This window comes from Neolamprologus brichardi, chromosome 8 (assembly GCF_056152115.1).
Source record: "Neolamprologus brichardi isolate AB-2024 chromosome 8, ASM5615211v1, whole genome shotgun sequence".
NCBI lineage: Eukaryota > Metazoa > Chordata > Actinopteri > Cichliformes > Cichlidae > Neolamprologus > Neolamprologus brichardi.
The window spans coordinates 3319565-3343024 of NC_142111.1; the positions used below are offsets into that span (position 1 = coordinate 3319565).

Here is a 23460-nt window from a genome sequence, read left to right on the forward strand (position 1 = left end):
ACCTATTTTTTTTTATTCTATATTGTTTAGTATTTTTATGTTCTTACACATGTATGTCTGTCCTACACACTAACTCTCTCAGTCTTACCTAAAAGGTTGTAGTCTGAGAGTCATGCAAAGGGGAATAAGAAAGCGCTTCATGAGACTCTGTAAGTAGGTTAAGTGCTCTCATTTTAACACGTCTAATTTATAACATCACGGCTCTTCACAGCACAGCAGAGGCACTATAATTTACTCTGCCTATCCAGGAAAGAAACGTCACAGAGGGGACACATTATACACGCAAATGAGGAAATCGATGAGCTAGTTAATAGAGTGGGAAATTCACTGACACACACCAGAAAACTCATCTGTATAGATGATAATGCCCGACAGCCAAAGAAAAGACAATTCAGAGAATACGAGAGGAGGGTAAAATTGGTAGTAAAATTAAAGACTGAGGCTACATCGTTACTCCTGACAGAGTGAGACTTCTTACCCAGCAGGTCAGCTCCTTCATCCACATCTCCTATGAGGTCATTTCCTGCAGACGACAGCTCCTCAAACAGGGAGTCGGTGTTGCGGTCGAATGCTAGATTCTCTACGCCGCCTTTAGTTGGTGTGCTGAACGGACAGGTGGGACACAGAGGAAAGGGAGAAAAGGATTATTATCATGAAGAAGAATGCGTGATTTTGCAATACTTTAACACTTTTATCAGCAATAAAGAGGACTGATAAGGTGAGGCTCATTAGCAAGGTTATAATGAATATGATGGACATGATTGTAATATATATATTTTAATAGTTATGTAAAAGCTATATAGATCTATCTATAGAGATATCTATCTATCCATCGAGATATCTATCTATAGAGATATCTATCTATCCATCGAGATATCTATCTATAGAGATATCTATCTATCCATCGAGATATCTATCTATAGAGATATCTATCTATCCATCTATCTATCTATAGAGATATCTATCTATCATCTATCTATCTATAGAGATATCCATCTATCATCTATCCATCTATAGAGATATCTATCTATAGAGATATCTATCTATCCATCTATAGAGATATCTATCTATAGAGATATCTATCTATCCATCTATAGAGATATCTATCTATAGAGATATCTATCTATCCATCTATAGAGATATCTATCTATAGAGATATCTATCTATCCATCTATCTATCTATAGAGATATCTATCTATCCATCTATAGAGATATCTATCTATCTATCCATCTATCTATCTATAGAGATATCTATCTATCCATCTATAGAGATATCTATCTATCTATCCATCTATCTATCTATAGAGATATCTATCCATCCATCTATCTATAGAGATATCTATCTATCCATCTATAGAGATATCTATCTATCCCTCTATAGAGATATCTATCTATCCATCTATAGAGATATCTATCTATCTATCCATCTATAGAGATATCTATCTATCTATCCATCTATCTATCTATAGAGATATCTATCTATATATCTATTTTCATATTATTCATTGTTAACATAATTATTCTTAAGATTACTGCTGTACCTTGTTCCTCTGCAGCCAGCGAGGTCCATGTCCAGCTCAGGGGTGGACTCTATGATAGCCTGCACCTCAGACTTTTCCAGGCTATCAGCTCCATCTATAACCAAGACAGATTTAATACTGGCACAGTCTTAACTGAGAACAATTAAAAGGGAGTGCAGTCATGTTACTGCAACAGAGAAGCTGTGATAAGAGAAGTACTGACCATCCTCTTTAAGAGGTGTAGTATCAGACTCAGGACCCTTCTGCTGTCCTTCCTGCACCGCTGCTATGTTCTTATTGCTCTCTGGCTTTCCACTGCTCCAGTCCAGGTTTTTGTTGTGGCCCTCTGAAGTTCCCTGGTCCTTTAAGGGGGTGTCCACAGACTCCATGGCAACATCAGAAGCAGACCCTCTCCCAAGACTAGACATGGGACTCATGCCAGTGGAACCACCATCAAAAGGAGACAGTGGTGTGGTGGACTGAGAATTATTGCTGTAGTTAGATGTGGGGGTGTTTGATTTAGAGGCACCCCCCAGCGAGGGAGTGGTGGATTTGGACCCCCCATCTTGTAAAGACACAGGTGTTCCGTTTTTAGAGACGCTTCCCTGGTTGGTTTGCGTGTTGGACCTGGAACTCCCACAGTTCAGTTGGGACAGTTCATCCTTGAAGGAGGAAAACGGCAATCAGAAGATACGAGGTAGCAAAAAATAAAACTATGAGCCTCAGGAAGTCTTTAAAACTTTAAAATTCACCCCTTATCAATTGTAAAAGTAGGTTATGTGCAAGCAAAGTTCAAAGTTCACATAAAAATGACTGTCATTCAATTGTAGTTCCACTAGGACATCATCAGTAAGGAGAATCTACATTTCCTCCAATCAAACAAAACATTATGTGTTAACCATGTTAAAATAGAAACATTTTACCATGCAGCTAAACACACGGATACACAAAAAAACCCAACCCAGAATGCAACATGCTAAACAAACTCTTTATTCAATTAAAGCTAAAATATTACAATACCATAGACGAACAAGGCATCAAACGAGTGTCTAAAAAACAAGAAGAGTGAGATCATGGAGTGGCCTAGCCAGTTTCCAGACCTCAATCCTGCCATAAAAATCTGTGGATGGAGCTGAAGCTTCGAGTCGCCAAGCAGCAGATTTAAAGAGTTTCTGTAAAGACGAGTGGGCCAAACTCGTTACGGAGATGTGCGAAAACCCGGTGACCAACTACAAGAAATGTCTTACTGTTCAAAGGCGCGCCAAACAGGATTTCTCCACCAAGTACTGTCATGTTTTGCTTTGGGATTAAATACTTATTTCACTTAATGACATGCAAATCTTTTTATGACTTGTGTAATTTGATTTTGGGGTTTGTTTGTTTTTTATTTGTGGTTCATGTTCTCTCTCTTTCTCACTCTCCATTAAAATGAAATTAACATAAAAACAGACTGTTCATTACTTTAAGTGAACATACGTACAAATTCAGCAGGATAGCAAATAATTATTTCCCCCACTGTACATAAACTTCACTAGGCTTATTCTGTAAATACGCCAAACTACTTTTTTCCTCTGTATTATGACTGTGCTCCAAGTGTTGTTGAAACTACTCCATCCTGCAGTTTTCCTCATCTTGTTTGATGTCATCTTTACTAAAAACCAAAAATGTATCTCAATGACAGAAAACACATTTTTATTTTGGCACAAGCTGCTCGAGCTTTCCAGTCAAAACTGTCCCCGACATGGGCAGGATTATTCCGATTATTCTGATATAGGAAACGTCACTTTTGACTGATTTTCAGTTACTTATCTGACCTCACCTCCGACAGTCTTCAGTTTACACTGTATATTCCGCTACAAGGCATTTTTTGCTGCTGTAATTACTAAAAGTCTATAAAGGACATCAATCCAAGTTTAGTGGATGTCGCATGTAGTTATCTGCTAATTAACTGGATCACTTGATAACCAGCTTCTTGATCAGTTTTCTAGGATCCTCAATGCCAGGAGTGGTGCACTGTTACAGGTCTGGTGCAGCGTCCATTCTGCCTCAAAGAATCATTCCACATTTAAACAGGTTTAAGTTGGGATGCAGGCCCCAAACAGCTCAACTTCACAAATCTTTTAAAATGTCATTAAACCTGAATTATTGTTTCTAGTTCATTTAATAAAAGAGGCAAAGAAGCACTTCCCCTTCTGATACTGCTAAAACACTGTTGCTAGGCAAGCATCGTGCATTATCACTGGGACTTAAAGTATTTTTAGTTTTTAGCATGAGCAAATATTAAAACACACACACACAGTGCAAAACCTGCAAACCACCTAAGACACAGAGCACAGAACTACATTAGGTGGATGCACAGGCTATAGTTTCTACCTGGTCCTGATCAACATCCACATTGGGAACATTCTGTGGTGAACTTTCACCTTCCACTGTGACTGGAGAAAACAGTTCTTCAAGCTGAGAAATATTAGAAATGAATTATTCACTAAACACACTATATAGTTTTACTGCTATATCGTGGCCACGCTAATGTGAAACCACTCTAAGGAAGATGAAAAGCTCAAAAGCCTGGGGGAGGGGCTATGGCTCCCCACACTCCCTAGCAGATCGTTACATGGAGAAACCTTTGCAATACAAGCATGCTGATCCACACAGGTGTACACGCGGGTGTTCACAGACGTGGACTACACCTTTCTTGGCTGCTGCCTCAAAGCACATTGTGCGCTGTCTATCTTGCGTGCTGCACAATAGCGTTTAATATTCAGTATCTACTGTTATCTACTGCTAGCTAGTTTATTGTGATGGTGCTGTTTTTATTATGCTGCTCTTTTTTGTTTGCTTTCTCTTCTGTTTTTTTTCTCCATACAGGTGATCCAGGTGTTTTGTTTGTTTTTCTTTCTTTCTCCCCCCCTTTCTCACCGTCTCTTCTCCCCTCTGTTTTTCTTTCTCTCCCTCTCTTTCTTTCATTCTTTCTCCCTGTCCTATCCCCCAGTCATGTCTGTCCCGTTTGTAGCAACCGAAAATAAAATAAATACATAATTATAATAAAGGTCAATCAAATGGACCAATATGGCAAGGCCATGATGATCCACTTGGTAAAATAAATCCGCTTGGCATCTTTCTTGGGCATAAGACAACAATTCTTATGGCTAAAGATCCAAACGGGACACAAAAAATATAAAAAAGCTCAAAAGCCAACAACAGGAAAAGTGTGGGAAAGGCCTGAACTTATGAAACATAGCAGTGAGTCCTGTTCAAGGCTTCCTTTGGCAGTAAAGGTCACCGCTTTGTCAAAATCTCTCTATAAAAGTCAATCAAATCAAAACTTTCAAGTATTACGTTCGTACTCTAAAGTTCACGAGCACTTAGCAGAGGCGTTTCGATTTTCTAAGCCTCAATTGTTTTGATCCTCTAATGCCGGAGACCTCTATCCCATAAATAGGACAGTGCTGATGCAAAAGAATCAATCAGGACAATAACGCCATCATCCAGATCCCTCTGTCATCTTGACAAACACAAAAGGGATAAAGAGGCGTTCGCAGACAGTATTAGAGAATTAAATTATATCCATGCTACAGTTTCCTCTAACATAATCCCTCTTCCCTCTCCGAGTCCACCTATTCTCCTCCCTCTGCACCGGTGGGAGTATTTCCTTTCAGGTTACTTGTCTGCACAATGGCGTCACTCCATTGTTGCTATAGTTACACTGTACAGCCAATTGGGGGAGAACAGTGCTCAACTGTTGACTGTGGCTTCCAAAAAAACATCTGCACACAAACACATACAAGCTGCTGAACGTGGCGGGGGAATGGCATCATTAACTCTAAATCTTCTGAAAATGTCAACTAAGAGGACAAAACACAAAGGCGCTGCTGTGCAGCTGGACTAAGAGTGAAGCGTAAAACTGTGTCATTGTGTAAAAGCTAAGTTGGAAAAAGGATACACTGGGATATGCCAGCATTGCAAAACTTTGATAACTGAATGTTATTTCACTTTCACACTCTTAAAACGTCCTCTTGACCCAGTACTAGTGTAATAACTACAAATGAATACTTATTAGATGCTCATAAATATTCATGATGGAGCTTTGCTGGAAGCATGGTTACCAACAGCAACAATGTGAAGACACACTGTCCTTTCTACCCTTCCCTGAGGTTAAAGGCAGGCCCCCGAATGGTACCACTTTCCCTGTTTCCTGGGCTCCACGCCACCCCATCTCTCGCACGCGCTGTTAAAAATTCTAGGCACACTGAACAACCCTTTCTCTCTGGATGGAAATGTAGTCTTTCTTTGGTGTTTCTGCTGGCACTGGATGCTTTCGATTTAGCTTCACAAACTCTTAAGCGAACACGAGATGATGTCATGGATCTGATCCGTGGGAAGCTTGCTAACTTTACACTTTGGAATTGTTGATATGAAGAGAAGTCTTTCTTTGGCATGAATTAACAGTGCAAACCGTGACCTGCCTACGTCGTACCTTGAGGCTGGTGTTAGACCGTGGATGGCTAAGGTTGTTGAATCTCCATGGTTCAGATGGGGTGTCCACGGGTTCTCTGTGGAGGTCAGGGGTCATGCCATCAGCTGCAGGAAGTTGGAACAGGCCCATGGAGACTGGACGCTCCTTCCTGGAGACGGAGAGACGCAGAAAGAGGGATAACTCAAACGTGATGAGAACAACTTTGGAAGGAGTGAACGATTTTCTAAGGGACCGGTCTGTTAATGTTTTACAATTAGCCATTCCAACGTTAAAAATCCCAACTGAAAATGTGAAAATCATCCAAACACTTTCATTAAAACACTGAAACAAGATGTAAATGAATAATTTCCTTCAATACATAAAAGGTAGAAAAGATGTTCAGAATAAAAAGACATATTTTTCAAATACCAGCAGTTTGTTTTTATTTGTTCAAATACTAAATATTTAAACATAAAGCCTTTCATAGTAGAAAATGAAAACTCTTCATTTCTTACTGGAAATTAACTGCTGCAGCATACCTACACTGCCATCAGAGCCCATCAAGGTGCTGTCCTCAGACTTATGTGAGCTGGTCTCTGAGGTCAATCTTTAGCTACGTCCACATTAATCATTTTAATTTTCAAAGGCATAACCTTTGCACAAAAACAATAGTGCTGCATTATCAGAACAATAAAACTCTGGGTCTACGTTTTAGTCTGGCTGCTCAGCATGTGAGGCTTTAAAAACAAAGCCACATAGACTGACGTTAGCTGCCACAGACTGTATAAAAACTGTATAAAAAAATATCTTCCGAGTTTAAAAAGTAAAGTGCTTTAAGCCTGCATTCTTTCTACTGACCACAACAGCAACACCTGTAGTTACAAATATACTTCCAAGCTCTACAGAAAGGCCATTGGTCATTCCCACAGCAAAGAATTATCCATGCACACGTTTGTCTTAGCAATCACAAGTTGTAAGCTAATAATTATTTAGTCTTAAACTACAGCATTAATTAATTAAAATTACAATTCTGACCTGATTATAGTGCTCATAAAGAAAAAGGTTAAGGTATAACTAAAGTTAACAACTTATCCCAAGAATATTATTCCCTTGGCAAGTGACTGACAAGGTCTGTATGATAGAGGATTTTACGCTTTGTGCAAATGCACCTTGAATTGGCTTAGTAAGTTCATCATGACTGAATTTGATAAGCTCCATGAATATCTATACCAAATTTTACAATGTTTATTCCATTAGTTGCTGCGATATTGTAGTCACACTGCTAGCAGAGCTAAAGATTAAGTTTATTTTGCAGCAGAGGTCTTAATTAAAAAGGAACCACAGAAAAATGCAGGACATGTACATTAATGTGTAGTTTATGTGAACTGAATCCTTTTTGCTCTGTTTTGTTAAACAGTTACTATTATACTCCAAAAAATCTTCCATTTAATTTGATCTTGCTAAATTAAATGGACATTTTCCAGTGCAGTGAAAGCAGATCATCATGATGTAATCAGTTAGACAAAACAACACAAAGTGTGTGACAACACTGAATGGGGATTTCACAGAGAGGTGTCATAGCAAAGACTCCCTTGGCACTGAAGTGGTGGGAGGAGAAAAATAACTTGTTGCCTCACAAACTCAATTAGCTCCCAACTACTAGGCTCAGGCAAGTCACACAAAACCAACTTTACCAGCTTCTACCAGAGAAAAGCTGCATTTTGTGATCTGTGTTATTAATGTAGAGCTTAGGAAGAAATCAGCTTCAGCTTCAATAAATAAACTCTGGCAGCTCAGCTGCCTGGAAGTAATGCACACAAACTGTAACACAGCATTCTCCACTGCATCGAGCTAATACACACAAGCAGCTTTTCACACTACAGTGACCAAAAAAAAAAAAAAACTGTTGTAGAGTGAAGAGAACAATGGCTGCCATGGGGAATAAAGCAGCCGGCAAGCAGCGATTAAAAGCAGCCCTAAAAAAACAAAAACAATAGACACAGCAGTCACACACTGATGGTGAGCAGCACTCGTTTTTGTTTTTGAAACATAACAGGGGGAAAAATATATTTTACACGTTAAGCTTACCAGCACCAGTTTTCATTTTTACTTTTAAAAGATGGTTATTATCAACTGGTACACCCACCAAAACCACCAATTTCAAAGGTGAAATTGGGAAAGATGATTTAGTCAAGATATGACTCATGCCACTCACATCCCTCTCTCTCTTTTGACCTACTTTTAGAGTGCAGTCTGATAGTGTCAGACAAACGCACCCACATGGCAGCAACACTGCAAGGTTTCAAAGACTCTATAGCTTCAATTACTGATTTCACATAACTACGCAACATAACACCAACAAACATATTTTGTACCTGCTGGGTCTCGGTAAGGAGGGTAAGGAAGGCAGGGCAGGTAAGCCTCCAGTAGAAACAGAGTAGTGAACCAGCAGCAGCACTGATAGAGAGACTAGCACAGCAGAATTGATGACCACCGCTCCCCCTACAAAGCCAAAAACAAACAGCAGCATACACCCGGGGCTCATGGCCCCCCCAAATCATGGCCCCTCGCCTCGCCGGAGACAGGTAACCGCACTCTGCTGTTTTCGGTTTTACTACTGCGGGTACATCTACGGCAGAAGTCAAAGATGTTGTATCCTCCTAGGTCAAAGTCCCCAATGAGTGCAGAGCTGTGGGCTCTGCAGCTCAGTGCTGAGGCACCAAGAGACGGTGGGAGCAGGTCAGAAGCGCAGCAATGTGTCAGCAACAATCACAACAACAGTAATCCTGGTGGCTTCAGCACCAGTCAGAGATTAGAGCAGCGCGGCAGATGATCCGGAGCAGACAGAGACTGGTAGTACTCCACTGGAAGGTGATTGTTTTTCTTGCTCCTTTCCTCTTCCTATCCTCTGCCGAGATGCCACACGGCAGCCACTGTGCAGTCTAGAACACTCTGACGCTTTCCCTCTCTCCGTGCGATAGCACCCACTACCACCCCTCCCTCTCCGTCTCTCTCTCCATCTCCCTCTCCCTCTCGGATGCTGAGGCAGCTCGTTCCATATGCCTCTTCTCAGGCTGCAGCTTACTGGCTGCAAAATGAGGCGACTGATCAAAACGAGCGTGCGTGTGTGTGTGAGTGCGTGCATCTGCATGCGAGAGTGTGTGTGTGAGTGAGAAACTGCATTCACTGAATGCATCAGGTATCTAATGTTAAAGTTTGTCAACAGTAAAAAATGCTGGGGGGGCTTCAGTTTAGCTCAGTGGGTGTTCAGGTGACTACAGACTGTGTGGCCACAAAGCAGCGGCCTAGGTTTGAGTCCAAAGTTCAAGACCAAGTTATAATAAAATTAGATTACTACATTTCGATTATATATGTAAGCTCAGTATAGCAATCTGTATGCATCTGTGGCTGGAACGTGTTGCATGTTCAGTTATTTGAGCACAGCCATGTTAGGTTGAGCTAAACGCTAATGTCCCAAGGCTAACATGCTTCATGCTGATGTTGTAGGCATCTTATTCTGCTCATTTTTAGCTCAATAGTTTAAGTCCTGGACTCCGCTAGAGTAGCTTTGTGTGATTAGCTCTTCATAATAATCCTTATTGTATATATGCCCCTTCACTTTAAGCCAACTGCTTTCTGATTGGCTGCCCTTTGTAAAGAGAAAGTTTGAACAGGAGGTGGGTGGGGCTTCTGGACAGAGCTGTGTGCACGAGCTGCCCACATTAACCCTTTATCTCTTGAAAAGCTACTAGCTGTAACCTTTGAGGCTCTTTTCTGAAATGAGCAGCCTCTGCCTATGCAGCTACCCTTGAAAATTTTTATTCAAATGGTCATCAAATCAAGTTTTTATTGATATACACTGAGGTGTTAAAACCATCATTAAGGGTACAAGTTAGGCTGTCGTATGACAACTTCCCCTGTACTCTTAATGATGAGCACAGTGATATCTGTTGTGTTATAAATAACATCATACAAAGTCAAGAAAAGAGGGAAAAACTGAAACCACAGCTTTGGATCATTTGTGCTTAGACTGACCTCAGAAAATAATAATAATAAAAAAAAAGCATACTGTATTTCTACTGTAAGCAGATTATAAACCACTAAATAAAAAGCTGTGTTGCAGCTATTTGACCTTAAACCAGTCTAATGCAGTAATAAGAGCTTTTGACTTCACAGAGTACCCCAGTCATATGTTACCATCATTTGAGTCCTAAGCCTGTCTTTATAATGCCTCCATGCAGTTTATGGATGTCTACCAAACTTGTTAGCCTCGGCGGATAATTTAGCACGCCACCTCCCACAATGGCGAGTCGAAAGTAGTGTTTCAACTTTTATGGCTACACTTTTCAAATTTTGACGCAGATGTTTGTAGATCAAAATGCAAAGCTGGTTATGGAGACACGTCTAATCTGAGGAAATATCTGGACAACCAAATACTTGTCAAAGTTGAATGTACCACATCTGACAGCATGAATGTCGACTTCACAGAAGGACTAAAGGCTAAATTTTAAGGCTAAATTTTGCACTTATTTGAGGATGATGAAGCTTTTAGAGAGGCAGCGATAGCTTCCAATCCTGTAGCGCGATAAGTTATCACAGAAATTGGACTGTTTACCCTGCTTATAAATGTTTTAGCTTAACAGTTAACAGCATGGACTCACCATGTTTACAGTATGTTTTAAGTGCAATGAAGACTCTCCGCTGGGTAAAAAAAAATCTTAAATGTTAAAATTGTTAAGCTGGACCTTACTAACATGAAGCTGTAAAGTTACAGCAGCACAAACTGTGCACTCCCACTGTCTGAGATGATGATGCAGAAAATATCAATGTTGTTGTACTTGGTTCCAAGTCTCTTTTACATCACTGGAATAACAGCACGCACACACACACAATACTTGTCCAATAAATAAAATACATTTTACATTTCCACGTCTTTAGTGGGCTGTGCGACTGTAACCTTCACTGTTTTTAACGTATCCAGTTTAAAGTGTCAGAACTCTCACGTACGCCTTTCACCTGAGAAATAAACAGCAGCGCTGAGAACACACTCAGCGTTAAAATCATGTTCACTGCTAAACACAAATATTAATTAATCTCATTAATTTCTTGTCTCTTTTGCAACAGTGCTGCTGTGTCGTAATTAGGGATGGGTATCGTTTAGGTTTTATCTGATACCGGTGCCAAACCGGTACTTTTGAAACGGTGCTGGTGCTTAAACGGTGCTCAAACCGGTACTTAAAGAATGGAGAACACAAAACTGGTCCTAAAATCTCTCATGTCCAGCTGTTTTTTTTGTAAAAAGATAACAATGTTAGCCTTTTCTGCAGCTATAGGGCATATATGGTATCACTCTTGGCTGGAAGCAGTGCTTAAACAATGGAAAAAACACAAACTTTGTCCAAAAACCTCTCATGTTTAACTGTTTTCCACTTTTTCTTTGGTCATTTTAGCCTTTTTGGCCAGGGTGAAGGGAGTATCTGCCATCAAACAAGAAGACAGCCGCATGTAGCTATGATGATGTTTGCTAGTTCACCTTACATGCATTAATGTAATAACGTGGTTAGCCTACTCAACATAAATTACACAAGAACAACATTAAGCTACTCACGCAGAGAAGAACGGCTGCTGCTGCATCATCATCCTCATCATTTCTGCTACACTGGCAGGGCTAGGGGCCAGGACTCTCCTCTTCGGGTTTTTGGGGGATGTTGCTACTTCGGGTCCGATAACAGGCACCACACCCGCCGTAGATGTGCTCGATGTGAGGTCTCGCAGCAAGCTATCAAATACGGCGCATTTTTCGGCTTTTTAAAAAAACGCTATGCGGCGCCAGGTGTTTCATCGGATTTGAGGAGTTACCTCCTTTGACAGTATCAGCTTAAAGCACTTGTTGCAGGCTGCTGAGTTTGCATCTTTTGCTGTGAAGTACAGCCGGGCGTTTTTAATCTGTAGCTCTGCTCTAAAAGAACGCATGTACCTGGGCCCGCCTACTATCCGGAAACGTAAAATGATTGGCTAGAATTCAAAGTGTATCACGTCTCAGGAAAAAATAAGCACCGAAATAAAGCACCGAAATATGCGCTGCTTTTCGGTCTGGTTACTACCGTTTATGTCAGAACCGGTGCCATCATGGCACCGGATACCGGTACCCATCCCTAGTTGTAATACTGTTATTTTTTAAAATAGATTTTATAGAAAATTTTTAAAAATCACAATTTCATCAGCATCACCTTGTTATAACATGTGTGGCTCGAGTAGGCAACACTCCTAATGATCAATTTGCAGAGTAATAGGAGGCATGGATTCGCCCATTTGTGGGTGAGCACGTGGAGAGCCCAAAGCAGAAAGCCCGGGTTAACAGAGACAGTTGGTAATCATCACCGTGACACCAATTATCTCCTACTGGGATTTTGGTTTTTTTAAGCCTGCAAAGACAAACAAAGCCTGACTGTTTGAACTTCCTTTTTATTACATCCCTGTGGTGAGGAAGGTAAAAAGTTTTCAATAAATAAAAAGTCTCAAATGTGAAATATGGACTCTCAGGTACCTGTGCTGGTTCAAATATTGAAGGTACCCAACTGTCTCCAACTATAATATGAAACAAGAAAAGAAAAGAGAGGAAAAAAAAAAGAAAAACAGTGCGGTTGTCTAACCGTGTCCTGACTGATGTTCCTGTATCTGAGGGCTCTGCTGTCATCGCTGCATGTTGGTGTTTAGTCCGCTCCAGATGCTCCATGTAGCTGTGGATCATCTAGAAGATATACAAGCGAGACGATCGTTAGGACATGAAGTGATCTCACTGATACAAACTGCACTAATGAATATGAAGTGCTTTGGGTCCACAGCTGTGACAGTCAGCCTTACAAAGAACCATGTTGATGCAGTGTGTAGGTGACAGCCTTCATTAGGCTTTCATCTCCCCTGTTCAACATTATTCAGATTAGCAGTTTGCTGCTGAGGCCTCAGAGGTTTATTTAGACATTAAGGCAACAGTTCGTGATAAATAATGAACAACAGACAGGGACAGACTGAAGGCTCAGCAAAAACCTCATTTACAGTCAGATTCTTCGTGTTTAAAATCATTCTTTTTCTTCTTTTCCTCAACAATTTGTTGTTACATTTGTTTTTCCATTTAAGACTCAAACTGATTCTTGATGATCTCCTGAAAAAAGAAAAGGCTCGACTTTTGATGTGCAGTTACTTATGATCCATTACTTATCACGGTGTTTGAAAACACTCCATTGTGTGGTCACAGGTAAGTCCTCCCCACATATGAATGCACACGAATAACCTTATAAACTTGAATATCCAGGTAAAGAACAGCATATGTTAAATGTACACAGACATACACATTAGTTCAGTGAAAAATTCTGTCATGCTGAGATTATAACCTGTTACTCTGATTAATGTTTTTTGGGATAATGAGACATATTTAATATCATTACACTGCAAAATAATCTGATCTTAAAATTACTAACATACAGAAAACAGCTATCAACCAATCAAATCTAAAGGATATGGAAACCATATGGAGTTTCTTGGCTGCTTATCCCAGCACGTTTTCACTTATTCTTTATTTATATGCTGTGCAAGTTATAAAAAATAATAATATTACTGAGCTTACTGTAAAAGCATCCATACAAACATCTCCTCACACTCTTACCTCAGTGTGCCTCTGATGAAGGGCATTGTACTCTTTTTTGAGCTCTGCTTCTCTCTCCTCCAATCTGCTAACTGGATAAGAAACAAAGTTCATATAATGAAAACAGGAACAGGACTAGACCCAACTTTACTGAAAATACTGAAAGACTAGACTCTATGAGAGTGGAAAATCCAATATTTTTACATGTTATGTCACTGAGCATGATACAGTTTTCTGCTGCAGTAATATCTCAGAGCCAGAAGAGGGCTGCCATGCACCAACAAAATCCTCCCGAGTGCCACCAAAGAACTGGGGGCCGATGTACCCACAGCTCTGAATACCCAACGTCAAGTCCAAAAGGCATCCTTTTTGCTTTTCCATTACTAAAAATAATAATGAAATTAATAAAAAATAAATCATCATCACTCTGAATGTGTATCTCCCGCATGTTGAGTAGCTCAGTTGGATAAAAGACAAATGCTGCTGATTCCAGCTGTTTGTAGTTTTATTTCATTTTTTTTGGAGTCTTTCTTCTGAGTTTTTACTACAGGACTGATCTAGCAGCAAATGTCACTGTAATCCTAAGACTTGAGGTTTCAGGCACAGTCACAGTTTAGAAGCTGGAATAAGTTTTCAATGTAACTTATAGAAATTAATAAACTTTATGTATAAGCCTAAATTTAATATTTGATATGTCTACTTAAGTGTGTAGCAGTGTGCTAACAAAGTAAATGTAGAACTTGACTTTTTTAATTATAAAAATAGATTACCTTCATTAAGAAGGCCGAGTTGTGCGTCAGATGTCGCTAGATCTAAAACCTCATTCATAGACAATATAGTGCAACTACTGTCAGTGTCATAGAGATGAACCTGTTAGCATCATGACTGTTTACACCTTCATATTAAACCCTGATTTTAACAGAAAGAGGTCTGCAGTAGCTGTGTCCATGTCTGACAAAAGCTAAAGGAACTTCAAGGAATACGAATGGAAATGATGCATCTTTATAATTAGTAAAAAATAAATAAACACATAAACATTGCTCTGAGTTCTATCCAGCCAGTTGAGGACAACTTACTGATTCCAGTGTTTGTGGCTCTCAGGTGGCCCTGCTCATTCAGGGCCAAACAGTCGGGCAGTAGTTTAGTGTTATTCAGATTCCAGCCATGCAAGTGCACGCCGTCAAAGGTGGATGTAAAGGTTTGCAGAAGCCTGAGCACTAGCAGCACCATCTGCCTTGAACATGCACAAAGTTTCAAGTCCAAATCCGCAGATGTTTAGCAAAGCTTGATTCGAGAATTCTTGAGAATCAACATGCACGTTAGCAATGACGAGCATCAGAGCAGCTGCATATTGTGGTGAAAACTGTGATTTAGTTTGGGTTTTTTGAGGGGGCTCATAGAGGAAGTAGATGTGAAAGAGTGCAGCAGAAATAACTGCGGTGTTATTTACAGGTGTGTTCACAAAACAGTGTGATTGTTAAGGAAAGCCCCACATGCAAACAATTAATCCTCTCACAAATAAAACAAGACTTGATCTGGTTCTGATCGTGACTTGTGTCAAAATCTGGCTCACTTGTGTGTCAGAATTTGCACATAGTCTACATGAATTCACAGTTTTCTACATAAAAAAAAAAACATTGTCAGATTTTTAAATCAGTTTTCCAATTCAGATGTCATCTAGTCAAACGTCGTCATGCCTACTAAGGCCTGTTATGTGCCGGGAAAAATGCTGAGATTGGCAAAATAATATAAACATGAAAACTCCTGATAGCAAATGTCTTGTTTGTTTGTTTGTTTGTTTGTTTGTTTGTTTGTTTGTTTGTTTTTGGGGGGGGGGGTGTTTTTTTTTTTAAATGAGAAATTTTTTACTTCTTTTGAGAAGAAAGAGACAGTCTTTTGAATTACGATGGGAAGAGTTACACAATGTAAAAAGTGATGAAGAGAAAGCAATGATATCACTACAATGTTTCTGTAGAATGTACCATGAACAGGCTACAGAAATATAACAGGGAAAAAACTAAACAGTTCATTACATCATGTGCTTTTATCTCCTTCCTAAAATAAGAAGAAAATAAAGAATAGAGAATCAGTTGTTTAAGTGAGTTTTGCATACCAAAAGGCTCCTGTAGACGGAAGTCTTTAGTAGGTTGTGGTCCTTTATTATTAGAGGTGGGAATCACCATACATCCCACAACACGATATTATCACAATACTTAACGCACGATACGATATTATTGCAATTTTTTAAAATATTTTGCGATATTCAGATTCTGTACATAAAGGTAAACTTTATCAATATTCATTTTATCTAATATCAAAGTCTCACACTCAGTCTTTCTCTCATTTCAGTTTTATTGTTGACAAACTGAACGGTTTGTGTTACAGTCTAGTCCAACTTACCATCTGGTACAATTATAGCTATTCTGAACTATGCACTTTATGAAAACTATGCAGCCCCTTCAGCAACTGAAGAATTTGAAAGTAAATTAAAACAAAATATAATTTTACATTAAATAAAAAAGTTTTAAACTTAATTAAAATAAAACATGTCTTAAATTAAAATAAGTAAACTGTCATGTTTATTGCTGCCATAAAAAAAGTTAAACACATTTGGACAGTGAAGGAATGTCAGGATTCTTGCTCAGAAAAAGGATCAACATGCTCTGAAGTCAGAGCACAAAAACCTTTTTGTAACAAAATATCGATTTCTGCTGTCCCTGTATCGATACATTATTAGCAAACAAAATATCACGATACTACACAGTATCGATTTTTTCCCCCACCCCTATTTTTTTTTAGCAAATGTCTTGTTGTCAAAACACATTATCCAATTAGAGCTTGGAGCTAAATTTGGTGCGATTTACACAGACGTGTTTCCACTGACAGGAACAGTGCAGTGATGCAGTTCTCTCTGCTGCCAATTCTGACCATGAACATAAATTACAGACTAAATGAAACTGGCACAATGACATAACCAGAAAAAAGAGGAAGCGTCAGATCGAAAGAATTAAAAAGAGATTTGCTGAGAATTCGCAAATTTCCCCTGAGCATGGAAGAAGAGGAATGTGCTGCGATACTGTGGTGAACCAAACAGACAGTGACACACTATGTCACCAGTGGAGTAATGCCCACATCATTAAGGGGTTTTTTTTTTCATCCCTCCCACACTGTGAGGGATGGTATCGTTCTTAAGTACTACTTCAGAAATGAACTTATTATATTACATCTAAAATATATTCTTTTTTTAGATTAAAGCCCAGTAAAACTTTCCTGGGCTTTAAACGTACTCTATTTGAGCTCATTTAGTAAGTTAAGCACTTTATAGTATGTCACTAATAGCCTTCATTCAGGTGGTCTTTTTGCCCTGTGGCACATCAGGAAAATTCAAACTGTTGATGCTGTTCACAGGGTGTGTGTGTGTGTTGTTACAAATAAAATGCAAATTCAACTTACTCTGATCTGCATAGTTTCTAGTTTTTAGCTCTAGCTGCCGTGTGTGAGATTCCAACGTCACCAGTCGACACTGGAGATCCTTCTTCTCGCCATCCTGGGAGTCTTCCAAGGCGATGTACCTCTGCAGATTGACACAGTGAGAGCAGATATTTATTACCACAGCACTGACATTAACAAGAGTACTGTAAGCTACTGTAAGCACGAGAACATCCACTGATGATTTGTTTATGACAGCATCAGGAGGAAAAAATGTCACACATGCATGTGAGCGGTCAGCTTCCTTAGCCAGTCAAGCAATCATTGGCATCTGTTACACAAGAATGCCTGAAAGAGAAGAATGAAATAGAGCTGTGTGGACTAAATGTTGCAACTGTGTGTACTTGATAACAATCTGGGCGATACTAATACTATCAATACAAATAGGAAACAAAGCACAGCGTCTGTCTTCTGTTCATTATCAAAGTTATCCAACATCTCAGCACAACAGGTGCAAAGCAACAGCTTCCTCACAGCTTGTGCTTGAGTGCTTTTCTGTGTCCTATTTGATATCCGTATCAGGATTGGTTTTGCAGCCTTCACAGCAGCAGCTGTCAGCAACCTAAGTCCTCTAAAACAGTCCTGGACATGCAATCATGTTAAATCATTACTATGATAAATTACTATGATTTCGATTTTCAACCCCTTTCTTCAAACTGTCTCCAGCCAAAAACCCATCAGTCAACATAAAATCAAACACATAAAATGAAACTGTAAAGAGATCTGGTAAAGTGGGTTTCTAAAGGATCCAATAACAAAAAAGAAGTAAATGAAATTCTTTAAAAAAGCAAATAAGACAAAATATGACTCCAAAGACCACAAGAATGCTCAAAACAGGTTTATGAACTTGGAGTGAACTCCAGTACGACATAAACAAAACTACCTTATACTGTTTAACTACAAGCACGAACCTTGTGGCACCAGTACGAAAGTCAGGAAATCACCATAGGTGCTGACACTGACTGTTTACCAAGGTGGTGGAGTAACCAAGCCAGCAGAGCCACATTACTAGTGTGACCATAAAAATCTTCAGTTATTTCAGTCTAGCACTCATCATTTTGCTCTTGTGGTGTAACATACTGTGCAGCAGTATGTTACAATAAAGCAAGACTCTTATTACATTATAAAATAGAAATCAGTAATGCTGATTCATGTAGCACTATCTGTCTGCTACAGCGGTTATAATGAAGAACAGAACAGCAAACCTCAGTATTCACATGATAGGGTGGGGCTAGGTTTCACAATGAGTTCACCCAAAGCCTTGGCTGATTGTGACCCACACCCATTTTCACACCTTGGCTTGTGTGATTAGGTAGAGGATCAATAGGGGGTCCATGACCCTCTTGCAGACTCTCCACCAGTTGCTCTTAGAACTGTGGAAGCTTCTCAGATGAGAGGCGAAACGTCTTCAAGGAAACTTAAAGAAGTCCAGATGCTTTTCTTTCCAAGCTCCTTGGACTACAATGACCTGGATGACTGAGAACCTTCACAGACAGAACAGCAAAGCGCTTTGGCCTAAGTGCATTTCTGCACACACAGTGGATGACAAAGAGAGAGACCAGAAAATTTACTTCCTGCTTTACTGTTTATACCAGCAACAAAACAGACTTAACATTGTTCATACACAACAAATAAGGAACTAGTCGACTCTCTTTTATTAACGGACTTAACTGAAACGATACCAGCTGAACATATAAAATGTTTGAAGTTAGAAAATCTGTCTGGTTCTGTATTCTTTTTTCAAGCTGGCAACAGTAGACTAATAAGACACATTATAAGGTAAATTAGGGGTTGCACATCTTGTATTAGCCAAACGGGCGACTAAGTATAGGCACTTATCCAGTGCATCGGATCAGCATGTGTTTAGGCTTTGCTGCTAATGCGGCTAAAAAAGGTTATTGTTTCTTACATGAATATTTTCTATGTCTACAGCAGAGATCAAATGTTTCAGTAGATCACTCAACAAATAATTAAAATAATAAAATGCTGCATTACTCAGATCTTTGGCAAAGTAAGAAGGTGGGGAACTGTTAAGGTTGCATTTACAGTTTCAAGAGAACTTAAAAACTTAAAGGGATGGGGAATCTTATAGCTACAGGTCAGAATAAGTGCAACAATAAAATACAGTAGGTCCCATTAGACAGCATCAAACATGACAGACAGCATCACCGTTTTGATAACTAAAGGTTAAAGGCTACAGCCAAACTTCTAGTAAAAGGGAATACACGGGGTACTGCTGGCCTCTTTGTCTCATTTGTACAGATACCTCAGCTGAATCAGGTGTCTGATGCTGTAAACATGCAGTCTTGTGATGCAGATGTGAATTAGACACCCTGCAGTAGAGCCCCGGGCTGGTGGTGAGTATCATCTGCAGAGAGATGAGGGTCACCTGAGAAGCCTGTTACAAGCAGCCTCTTATTTAAACATGTCCCATTAAGACCTGAGGTGTATAAAAAAAAAAAGGTGTTTCATCAAGAAAACTTTGTGATTTTTTTTTAAAAATAACACAGTCAGATGTCTTTATCTGTGGCCGCAGTCTGCACATGTACATAACAAAGACACGAGGTAAATAGGTGAAGCAGCAGCGGTCTGTGTTTTAAAAACCTTCTCCAGTTTCCCCCTAAGACTTTCAACAATTAACTTTAAAAGACACCATTTACCAACATAAAGGACTAACTGACTCTACAGCTGACATATGTTGACCCCCACCCACCCAACACACACACACACTGCAGCAACACATTTATCTACATAACTCCCAAACTCTTTCTCACCACGCTGCTCCTCATATGACCTGGGAAGGAGGCTTGCACATATGACAGCGCTCCAGAGAATAAGTGTTCCAGCGTTTAACCATGCACTCTTCCCCCTACGCTACATGGATAATGAGCTCTTTGTCCCTGGGTGCCAACACACACTCTCCTACTAACAAACACATGTGCTTCCAGAACAAGTGTGTGCCTACCCCCACACAGGGCTTCACTGTATTGGCCACTCAATTGACAGAGACTGAAATCAGCTCCTTTTTAGAGCTTTTGGCTGTAGATTCCTGCTGGGATGTTTAGGACAGCTGGGGGCGTTTGAGGTCCTGGACACCAGATGCAGTAAAGGGTTAGATGATCTCTTCCAGTAGTCTAATAGATTTCCAAAAGTCACAGTAAAATAATTTGTCTTGTAGATAACACTGTGTTGACAACATACTGTGGGATCCTACTCATCTTTCTTAGAACTGCAATGAGTCGATTTATTAGTCAAACAAAACACCAACTACTTTCATAATTAATCTTCACACAAAATTTCAACCAAAACCACTAAAACTTTATTCTCAGATGCCAGAAATTAGTAATAATTCACTGTGATGCATATTACAATAATCACTGGTAGCATGCAGTGTATGAGAGGCTGTATTTACTACAGACTAATCAGCGCTTTGAGCTAATACTAGCATGCCATCCCTATTGTCAGACTGCTGTTGTGCTCTTTTGGTAGTTTGGTTAATGACGAATGAACACACAAACAAACACATCCTGACCTGATAACAGACTTTTGCAGTGCTTACGACTCATTCTGAGGGAACAATAAATATGCGTGCACCAAATTTCAGGTGATCACCTGACATAATCATAGACTGAATGGCACAAAACTGTGTGGCAATTACACAGCAGATGTTGTGTTATTTCTCTAGATGGGGGAAGACTTGGACTTTTTAGCAGTACTGGAAAGTAGAGCAGAGCGATATGACCAAAAATATTTATCACGATATACATTTGAAAATTTGCGATAACGATATAACTGACGATATAATTGACACTAGACAAAATGCTTTACAACTCCACAACTTTATTAGTGCAAAAAACCCCATCAATGTATTTTCACTTAAACAAGCAGCTGTTTTTTATGTGCATTAAAGTTATATAAAAACTTAACGTGCCAATTCCTTGCTGACAGTTTAACCAAAAGGCATTTCCAGTGGAAATTGGCCGACATATCTTCTGCATAACCATGTATAATATCCACAAAACATAAAAAGAGGTTATATACACACAATATGGTAATATTATGTTGAAGCGCAGTACGTATCACTCCGCAAGGCTCCTGCCTACGATAGCCGTAATGCTCCGACAATCCATCAAGCGGTGCAGCTTCGTAGCTTAGCTAAGTCGTACTAAAGCATTTGACAGATTTTCGAGCGGCGTGTACATAAAATCGTTTCGAGGTCAGTAAACACAACCAGAATTCATACATAAGGCACACGGGATTATAAGGGGCACTGTCGACTTTCAGAAAAATCAAAGGATTGATTTTAAGTGTGCCGTATTTTCCAAACAACACGGTAATAACGACGGCCCGCTAGCATGCTCTACCAAAAATAGTGCTTTGTTGTGTATCTGATGGACGAAAGCTAAACCAGTTCCACACCACTGAAGTTGCAGCATTTTTACAAACCAGTTCTGGTTCATCCGTTTCATTCAGCGATCCGCTTTTGCTCTTCTCATTCTCCGTCGCCGCCATGCTTTTTCCGCCATGTGCGTATATAAACAAAGGCACTGCACACGCACGTTTTACCCATATTCTATCGCAATATTTCATTTTCCTATCGTTGCCCAAAACCATTACCGTGAATGGTATGATATAGCCCAGCCCTACTGGAAAGGATCGCCAAAGTCATAAGAGTCCATTCTCCGCACTATTATCTGAATCAGATTTCCATCATGATGGAGCTAGAGGAAAACATGGAATATAACTCAAGTCTGAAAGGATTCATCTACTTGAGACAATTTAAAATTGTGCACAATCAATTCAACAGTGATTGACACATTTCTATCCCAGACACATGTCTAAGATTTGGTTATAGGCCTATTTGTTTGGCAGATATTCAGGTTTCACTTTGGGTACTGGGATATTTGATATTTTCAATGCTGAAATAGGTACCATGTCACATTTCTAATGTTACAGTAGTAATCAACATGCTTTTGTTCACCTCACTTTTGCTCATTTTCATCCATAGTGGAAGCTGATTTGCTTGTCACGCAAACAGAGAGTATTAAAGACTAATGTAGCTAGCGCAACATCACCAGTTGGTTTTGTGAACTCCTGTTTTAAAGCCCAGGTTCCTCTTGCCTATGTAACCTCCTAATGTACTTAGTATCAGCTCATATGTCCATGACCAGTATTCACTCTCATTGACAGTTGCTTCACTCGCTCGCCTGAAAACTGCGAAAAGTTTATCTTGGGTTCACTTTTCCGGCAGTTTAACTAATATGGCCAGAAACATCTGTCATAATTCAGTCTTTTCTTCTTTAAGACACAGTCAAACGGACCCATTCAACAGTATGCTGAACCCAGTATTGGTGGCTCCTGGTACATGTTAATGATTCACGGTGATCAATCAGTTGGCATTACTCGTCAGTAGTGTGCGGCCTCTTCTACATCAGCAGCAGACAACCTTGGACGGACAAAAGAACTGAGGGAAGTGCCGTTTTTCCCAAAGAATTTCCTGCCTTGCCTTTTCCTCCTTTCGCTGAGGCAAGCCAATGAGAGGAATTCCTCTGAGCTTGAAGGACAGAAAAGCAGGACTTGGCCTATACGGCGTTGATTTGGTGAGATTAATCTGATTCTTTTTTCCGAGAGTGACTTTTTTAAATGAGCAGCTTAATAAAAGAATCTGTGCCACACTGCTCATTAGCCTTAGAGAAGGCAGTTGCTTTGGTGTAGGCTGTGTGCATCTACACGTGGGTGTAAATGTGAAAATCACAGCTATCTGCACTGGAACCATCTACAGAGAGGGCAGGTGTATCCCTACAAAAAAATAATGCATTGATGAGTTTTTTTCTGAGTGACGGCACCTATCATTCAGCAGAATACATTTTGTTGTATGTGCAGTATCAACAATTTTCAAACATTCAAGTCACGATCATGTTGCTGTGTGCAGACTGACATGGGCTGCTTGTGATCCTGTTCGCTCAAACTTTGTGAAATCTGTCTCCTTCTATAACAGAGCATGAGATAAGTGGTGAATAACAACAAGGGAGACTTTCTTTAATAGCAAACACAAAAACATCACTTGCTATTTAAACAGCTGATGCAATAGGATCAGTCATCCGCATAGCTTAAGGATCAGCTGGTAATATGTTTGCTATGATGGTTCTCCGTCATCTGAGCACGTCAGTATTTATGTTTATGAAAATATGAGAATAACACAAATTTCTTTGTTACAGTCTATTTGACATTTTTGACAGCGATTTTGTAAAGGTGTGCTAGCAGGCCTCACCTGGTCCTCAAACTGCATGATAATTGTCCCATTAATTTGGAACCTGTTAAACTAGGCGACTGTGTATAAAAACATCTGTCAT

The 23460-nt window shown here is 39.7% G+C and overlaps 1 protein-coding gene across 3 annotated transcripts in view; it reads right to left on the minus strand.

The window, feature by feature from the left end:
* Positions 1 to 23460, minus strand: part of spag9b (sperm associated antigen 9b) — a 42336-nt gene that overhangs the window by 12499 nt on the left and 6377 nt on the right. For 2 of the 3 annotated variants that reach the window (XM_087845277.1, XM_087845276.1), the window contains exons 2-8: positions 17072 to 17192; positions 13640 to 13710; positions 12630 to 12727; positions 5998 to 6145; positions 1744 to 2182; positions 1542 to 1635; positions 479 to 603 (exon numbers count right to left, since the gene is read on the minus strand). In XM_087845277.1, the coding sequence (XP_087701403.1) occupies positions 479 to 603; positions 1542 to 1635; positions 1744 to 2182; positions 5998 to 6145; positions 12630 to 12727; positions 13640 to 13710; positions 17072 to 17192 (1096 nt within the window). Of the gene's footprint in view, positions 1 to 478; positions 604 to 1541; positions 1636 to 1743; positions 2183 to 5997; positions 6146 to 8351; positions 8930 to 12629; positions 12728 to 13639; positions 13711 to 17071; positions 17193 to 23460 lie in introns of those variants that run through there. The other variant, XM_087845278.1, reaches the window with a different exon arrangement.